At 32.1% G+C, this 8,419-nt stretch overlaps 1 protein-coding gene across 1 annotated transcript; it reads right to left on the reverse strand.

Annotated features, from left to right (window-relative positions):
* Positions 1-4,082: 4,082 nt before the first annotated feature.
* On the reverse strand, positions 4,083-6,332 carry LOC143587666 (uncharacterized). Its single transcript, XM_077068895.1, has 5 exons — positions 6,225-6,332; positions 6,046-6,142; positions 4,588-4,666; positions 4,368-4,449; positions 4,083-4,264 (listed from the first exon to the last, which is right to left on the reverse strand). Exons 1-5 carry the CDS (start codon positions 6,255-6,257, stop codon positions 4,124-4,126), a joined length of 432 nt encoding a protein of 143 aa, XP_076925010.1. The 5' UTR covers positions 6,258-6,332; the 3' UTR covers positions 4,083-4,123.
* Between the last annotated feature and the right edge of the window lie 2,087 nt (positions 6,333-8,419).

The following is an 8,419-nucleotide window of genomic DNA, read 5'->3' on the forward strand; positions in this document are numbered from 1 at the left end:
AGATTAACGATCAACGATCAACACCGATTGACTAACTAGATAAACCTTAGGCATCCGCGCTTACTAACACACGGCACTGGTTATCAAACGGTCCCTGCCAGTGTGACTCAACTAAGGGAAAGCGTATGCTTCATCATATTCAACTAGTCAACACAATCCTATAAGCAATTATCATAGCATCTGGCACAATAATCGTTCTGATCGAAATAAACCTAAACTGACTGAGTGCACAATATACTAGACATCAATACTCATAGATTAATCAAAGATAGTTACAATTAGTTCGTTCTTAATACATGAGAAAAACTGAAAGATACAATACTCTACATCCCGGGCATGACTCGAAGGAACTAGCTGCGCATCGGCATCTCTCGGGCTTCAGTTATGATCTGGTAGGACATGTATGATGCTTGGAGATGATTGATGGTGGCTCTCCTTTCTGCTCTGAAAATCGCCTAGAAGGTGAAGAATAGCGTCTAGGGTCGTCCCAATGTGATATAAAACAAAACCCTAACTTTCACGATTTTGGGGACCATCACGTAGCACGATGGTCTCCTCCCCGGATCCATCGCGCTACGCGATGGACCAGAAGTCAACGCCTGATCAATAATTCCAGGGCATCGCGTAGCGCGATGCCCCACCTTCAACACCCATCGCGCTACGCGATGGGTCTCTTCAGTCAACAAGCCCATTTTAATGTCTCGGTTTGCGTGATGGACATCCCGGATCTTCATTCCATGCTTGTACAGGTCCAGATTAAGCGCGTTAAGTACCTGTGACTTGAAACACAATAAACATGTATGAAGTACCATAGTTCCTAAGCTAAACGATTAAAACGACTAAATTAGCAAACTAAAATATGTACAAATAAACCGAACATCAGATATTCTTTTGTAAAAAAGAAACAAAAAAAAAAGTGTGGATCAGTTTAGGATCTAAATTTTAATCATTTAGATAGAAAGGACAAAAGGGTCTGATTATCATATGTGAATCATGTGAAAAGAAGGATAAATGTGGTAGCTTACTAGCTTCAACATGCCCATTATGTGGAGATGAGTCCGAGCCAATGAAACGTGTTTGCATCTTGTTTTATTGCATGCCATAAGTTCTTGTTGTAAGATCCCTCCTATTTATGCCATCGGTCCAAGATCTAATGGTCATACATGAATCCATTCACGCAAACTATCTAATGAGGATGGTTCATTCGATGACAGGAATGAAGCTATTTTTTCCCCAAAAAATGAGGCCTCGACTTCAACAGCGATTGAAGAAATAAAGCCTCGCTTTAAAATTGGATTTTCTTATTAGAAATTTATCTTTATGTCATCTTAAAATTCGGGTACATGATACTTAACCTACCTATACTAATAAAAGAAGATACTGAAGATGATGTGGCAATCCCATATTAATTCTTGACTAATTTTTCCTGCTCAAATTCTTAATATCCTTTTATAGACATTTTAGAAACTTTTCATATAAATAAAGATTATAAATTCTAAAATTAGATAATTCCTAACAAAACAAATATTGTTTATTGCAATTTAGATGAGAAAATATAAAATTAAAAATAGAATTGAAATATTTAATCAATTTCAATTTTAATTTATTATATATAATAATTTCATGCATAATAATAATAAATGTATCAATAATAATAATAATAATAATATACGATTTCTTAGATTACGTTTTCATTTAAAAATTAAATCACTTTCCTTAATATCTTTAATTTTTATAACTATCTATATTTTGTAACATAACAACAAAAATATACATGCATATATATTATCTGATTAAAAAAATCTTTTTATATGTAAAAACCATATTTATTCATAAAAAAATATGAATTTAATGGGTTTGTGACGCTAATAGCTGATCAACCCAACATCTAACTAATATATTAAAGCAAGATATGGTTTCCACATGATGGCCTTTAATTAAGCTATCCACATATGATTCCACCTCAACAATTTCTAAAATTATAATTTACACCTAATAAGTTATTTAATTTTAATCTAATTCTTTAAACTATTAAAACAAAATCATTCTTTCATAAGGTATGTTATTATGAATCAATATGATAAAAATATGTTTTATTAAAATATTTTTAGACATATAAATATATTTTAATATGCTTTTGAGACAACAAGGTATGTTCTTACGTATATTATTAAATTTAACTCTTTTGTTGTTTTTTTTACCACTCGTGTATTACACGGGCTATATCCTAGTTGATTTAATATAATAAAATTCGAATTGTTTTCATGAACTCTTCTCTAATCCGCCTTATATATAAAAATATACAATTTTAATTGAGAATATTACTTTTGCAATCGATCAATATGTTATGGATTATATCAAGCGTATTACACCTTCATTATTTTCAGTTTTCATATCCAAGTCTTTTCTTTTGATTTTTTATGCAACTGCGTATCAAACATTCTAACGAAAATAAATGTTTCAGTTGACTCATAGTCAACTTCTATTGGTCATGGGCGAGCTCTTTTATTTGTACTTTTTTACTAAATTGATAAAACGCATGCCTAACAATAAACCCAATGCCAGAGAAAATGCATTTTGCGGTTGGGATCATTGGTCCTTTAGGCGGGTTTTAAAGAAAGGTTTACTTTTGAGAGACTAACTGTATCTAAAAAACACTTTACATTCATGTTTATGACAATTTCTTGCAAATAATCCTTTTTACCTTTCTCACTTTTATAATTTATAAACTTCTTAGTACTTGTAGTATATATATTTAAATATATTTGTAATACATTTTTTACATGATTATGTTCTTATGTTTAATATTTAGCGATTTTTTTTATTTATTTCAAATAATTAATTATATTAATTTACATATTGACAAAACTCGTGTAATACACGGGTTCTAAAGCTAGTTGTTATATATATTCTAAGAGGCAAACAACCACACATATTAAGAGTTATAGAGTTTTAGTAAAGCATCTTGAGCATTCGGTCTTGTCACACTCTAAAAGTTAGATCAATGAAAGTTCTAAGCTAAGATCCCAAGCTTTATCATTTTTCTTTTACGATCGAACTGCCTTGGTGGAATTATTAGTTAGCAAAGATTCACAAAGATTCGCCCTTGATGGGATATTAATTGACCAAAGATTCATAAATCGTATATCATAATTAAACAATAAAATAAAAGTTAAACCTTAAGTTAGTGTATACACAAAAATGGTATTGAGGGTAAATGTCATAAAAGTTCCCATATAAAATGTCGATTTTGTCCCTTTCTTTGTGAACTAACCTTTCTTCAAGAGTATGCAATGATGATATCACTTATAAAACCTTGCTACAACGTTTCCTTGAGGTAGATTGGTTATCCGCACCACACAACATAAATGCTTGAGCTTTAGAAAGAAAAAGTATTATTGTATACATGTTTAGCATATAATTACGATGCCGGTCTTAAAAACATCGCAATAAGCTTCACTGGCTAAAAGGTGTGTCAGCACAATCTTAATTCCTAAGCGAATATCTTCGGAGGTGTATATTCTCTGTTTTTACCCCAAACCGGTTCAGGTTGAAACGAGTTAGAATTCAACAAAAGTCAAAACCAGTACCTGAAATGGTTTCTGTTTTTGAATAAGCAAAAGCTCAAGTTTGTGTTAAAACTGGGTTGGACCTGGTTTGAACCTTTAGATAGATATAGAATAACAGAACCAGTTAAAAGAGGCCCAAGGATCATGGTACCAGTATGGTTTCATCAAATTGAAACCGGTTTCAACATATAGAATGACAACCCGACGGTAGAGTCAGTTTCTAACTGTTTCCTTCGAAAGCGGTTTCATCATCTGCTTCCAATTCCAAAAAATGTTTTTCTACACCTTTTTAGTATAACATTGTGTAAGTAGTTTGAATCCCGGGCTCAATCTCTTATATAGGTTTATTATGAAAAAAAGTACAAAAGAAACTTAGTTTAATGACCAAAATGGAACAGCTCACAACAGTTAGAAAGTTAAACCTAACTTTGGGATTAATACAGAACATATTACAAATCAAAACAAGTTCTTCATAATAAAAGAAGAAGAGTGTCACCGAAAATGGAAAACAAACTTATAAGGTTGAGTCATAAAGAAAGATTGAAAATGTGAATTCATCCGGTTGAATGGAAGCTGACCGACTTGACAATATTAGTCACCCGCTCAGCAAACGTTTTAGAAGTTATCTTTTTACCAGGAACATGAAACGGGTTCGATACAGCATCTAAATATGCAGAGTGGAACCTCCTGAAAAACTACACCAAAAGTTCTTTATTCAAGTGAGCCTTAAATAATATAATAGTTGTAATCATAAAACAATAGAAAGACAGAAACTTCACAAATTTACTATGCACTTACATTTCTGACATCAGCATCGCGGACATCAAGGTCTGTTGTGACAAGTATAAACTTCACCTTTGTGTTAGTAAGATAACCATACCTGCACAAAATATTTAACCTCAGTTAACTACAAATGCACGTGGTTCACAAATAGTGTCATTGTAATTTGTAAATGAGACCAGTGACTACAAAGAAAAACACAAGTGATAATTTTAATGAAAATGTGAAACATGCTCACACTTTGTAATTTTCGGTTGGATATAGAAGACCAAGAAATGTCTCATTTAGCATCGGTCCAGATTTTTTTGGGTTGTTAACTGCAAAACAGACACGAGAATCTTGTTAACATTGCGTATAGAAATATAGATCTTAAAATATATGAAGAATTGCCAGATAATACTAATAATAATAATATTCACATGTATCTTAAACACGTACAAGTGTTGAATTGTTGACCAAAATTTGGGTAGTGAGTGTTTAGTTTATATAATAATGTTTTTGAGAACAATTTCACACATAATAAGCATCCAGTTTGAAAAGCTTCAAAGAATTTCAAAGCTCATGACCTAGCATAAAGTTAGTAGTAAAATTTTGCAATTTCAATCATCATGGAGATTCAAGTTCCAGACTTTCTACTGCACTTAGAAATATGCTATGAAAACCCATACATAAGAACACCTCATAGTTTAACAGATGTGAGCATAAGCCACATCATAAGCTTATACTAAACATCATGTGCCCATTTGCCCAATTCTGAAAGTTTCATGTGCTTTCGAAACCAAAACTTCTAAAGTCTAAACCTTAATTTTGGTCAAACTGAACAAAAAGGCCAGATCTTCGTAAACCTATGAAGATGAAGATGAAGATGAATATGAATTCTTATTTAAACTATTAGAATGCATGCATATACTTTAAATAAACCTACCTATCAGGTTTCATACTCTGTTTATGCATAAAATATAGCTGTAGACAAAACAGTTTGACTCTAACTCCATGTCAGCATTTTTGTTTTATTTATTATTCAACATTAAAGATATGTTTTAACCCAAATTTCAATGATACTTCAAAACTCAATTTGTTCAAACACTTGATTCCTTCATAATTTTACATTTTAACAAGATTATAAAACACATAATCATTGACTTTCAAAAGCTTCAAAACATCCAATTTGAAAACCTTCAAAGTTGATGATTTGGTATAAGATTGACACTCTCAACTGAGTTTCAGGTGGTAAAATTTTGCAATTCAATCATTCTAGGCATTCAAGTTACAAACTTGATATTACACTACTGTAATAACTTACTATCAACATAATAATCGAGTTTAAAAACAAAATCTTCAGATGAAAGTAAGGATTACCCTATATCCTAAACCTTCTCCTCCTTTAATTCTAATTGATGTTGAAATCTTCTAAAACATATTTGTTCTATGCTCACTGTTTTACTTACTCTAGAAGTGTGTAAAGCAGAAAAGGAGGAAGGAAATGAAGGCGTATTTATCATTTTACAATATGCAAATTACTCTTAGTCATGTAGCATACATTAATTTCTACATTCATACTCCATATTAACCTTATCAACAGGATATATGTACAGGTTTAACATTTACATATCCACATGAATTCTTGAGAATCAACAAATGCCATCCTAAAAACTATTACTAGCATGATGCAATATAAAGTAGGTCAGAATCATACCTTTTTCATCAACAACATCAAGAGAACAATGAACTATATGATGAAGCTTGAGCGCATCATCTGCTTCAGTGAAGCTCTGTATGTACAGCGGATTATTCTGTCCTCCACACAATCAAGTAATCAATTATCAGACAACAAAACCATAAAACTAAACACGAAAGAAGCAAATCGAGCCGAACCTGATGGCCAACGACGGCAATGCAAACAATCATCTTCTCCGTCACCGATCGATCTGCACTTCCGAATTGATTTGATAAAAATGCACTAGGATTTTAGTTGTGGTATTTCACTCAAATGGTTAATACCATAAAGAAAAAAAACAATAAAGTTTCTTATTTCTCATGAAAAGGTCACTTAACCTATTTTAGTTTATTAATATGTGCAAGCCGCTCGCGAGCTACTCGAGTTCGGATCGATAAAAGGCTCAAAATGGAGCTTTTTCGAGCCAAATAAAGCTCGTGTAGTTATCTAGCCTGAGCTCTCGAGCCTTGTGAGTTTTTTTAAGTTTTTTATATCTATGAATTAGTTTTACATTACCCAATAGAGCAAGCTTTGGCTCGTTTAACTGGTACCGCACGAGCTCGAGCCGAGCTTAGGCTCGTTTAACATTTTTCTCAAATACTATAAAAAAAACATGTAAATTAATTAATTAACTAATAGTAAAGAAGCCGATCCCGAGCCCTACCTAAATTATGAGGAATTAGACCTAAATAGTAGCAAAATGGAAAGCAAGAAAACTGCAATTAGGCAGATCCTTCAGGATAATTCATATGCATCTAACTCAACGTCTTCGTTATTAAATCGTTACAGAAGAACACGCAATTTTATTTCAAATATAATGAGATCCAATCACACTAAAATTAAATGAAAAGTTATAATAATATTAATGATATGAAGAAGATAATGATGATGATGATACCTTATTGCAAACAAAACAATTAGCTTTGATTGATTGATTGCTGTGTGTGATGGATGAATTTAGTTTACAACAAACAAATAAATTAGAGAATGACGAACAAGAAGAATATTAATTGTCCAGCCCGGTTCAATAAAGCCCATACCCACCCCAACCCCGTTTCTTTTTCTTTTTAGTTCACGTTGGGCTAACCCCACATCTTGTTTCCGCTTGTTTTTAAGCTACGATATTGGAACCGATTTCACCTCTACCTGGTTAAAACCCTGCCTGAAACCCAATAAAAACCCAGCAAGCCCGGTCAAATATCCGACCATACTAGAACCGGTTTCTATTCAATCCGGTTCTTAACTAATTGTGTTGACCATACTCGGAACCGTTTCCTAAAAATACACGATTTGTGCATCTCTATACTAGCCTAGAACTAATTAAAAGGCTTGAATCAAGCTAAATTTAAACGAACTTGAGGTTAAAAATAAACTCATTATTTTATATAAAAAAAAATTGGGCTTAAGATCTTTCAGAGAACTAACACATTTCATATAAAATTTGATTCTTTAAAAAATTACTCAAACCGACCTAAGGGTGTTCGGGGCACCCTCGGGTACCTTATTCGGGTTACATGGTACCAAATTCTGCAACCACCCCTCTCACTATTTGTTTTTATTTTTTTTAATATCTTTTCTGAATTATTCAACAAACACCCTTTTTGAATATCTATAAATTTTCATAAACTCATTACTTTTGAGGTGGCAATGCCTTTTTTGTCCATTTCGTTTTCTATTCCTCCGTTGATTACCGTACAACCCTGACACTCTTAACTATTTTCAAAATAGTTGTAATATGTTTTATCTTACAAATATTAATGTCACAATTCGGTACTAAAGAGAGTTGTCAGTGTGTTATATTTTGGACATGAATGATGAGTGTCATAATGGAGATTTGAATATTATTAATGAATTTTTGGTTCAATTTGGTGTTGGTGAGAAATGGACAGATGAATCATGTCAAGAGACGACTTTAGACTACATGTTCCAGAATATAGTAGTTTACGTTATTTAAAAGATGTTAGTCTAATTTCATGGATAAAACAATGGTCATGACTGATGAATTATAAAATTCTTAAAATATATAATATTAATTTGAATAAAGTAACACTACGGATAATTTTTTTAATACGGGGAAAGGGAAAGTGCCACTTTACTGATTATTTTTATGAAATGTCCAATTAAATCGTAAGAAATTAATACGTAAAAGTATGTCCAACATCTAAATACCTATATTAGACGATTTCACTAATATTTATGCTCTCTAATTATATATTTAGAAGAAAGGGGTAGTGATATGGGTCCCATAAGTTTTTGAAAATGTCGCATAAGCATGCCAAATCATTAAAAAATGTCACCTTAACAACAAGACTAACGGGGTTGGGTCTATTAAGTTTGGAAGTGCCAAGCATTG

Source organism: Bidens hawaiensis, unplaced genomic scaffold (genome assembly GCF_021521415.1).
Source record: "Bidens hawaiensis isolate Kalapana, Puna unplaced genomic scaffold, B.hawaiensis_p1.1 tig00035826_1, whole genome shotgun sequence".
Taxonomy (NCBI): domain Eukaryota; kingdom Viridiplantae; phylum Streptophyta; class Magnoliopsida; order Asterales; family Asteraceae; genus Bidens; species Bidens hawaiensis.

Excerpts from the sequence above, each read along its gene's own strand:
- LOC143587666 (XM_077068895.1), bottom strand. The coding sequence starts at position 6,257 with ATGATTGTTTGCATTGCCGTCGTTGGCCATCAG. Across the intron at positions 6,143-6,224 it reads TTGCCGTCGTTGGCCATCAG|AATAATCCGCTGTACATACA; the intron begins GTTCGGCTCGAT and ends TGTGGAGGACAG. Across the intron at positions 4,265-4,367 it reads GCGATGCTGATGTCAGAAAT|TTTTTCAGGAGGTTCCACTC; the intron begins GTAAGTGCATAG and ends CTTTTGGTGTAG.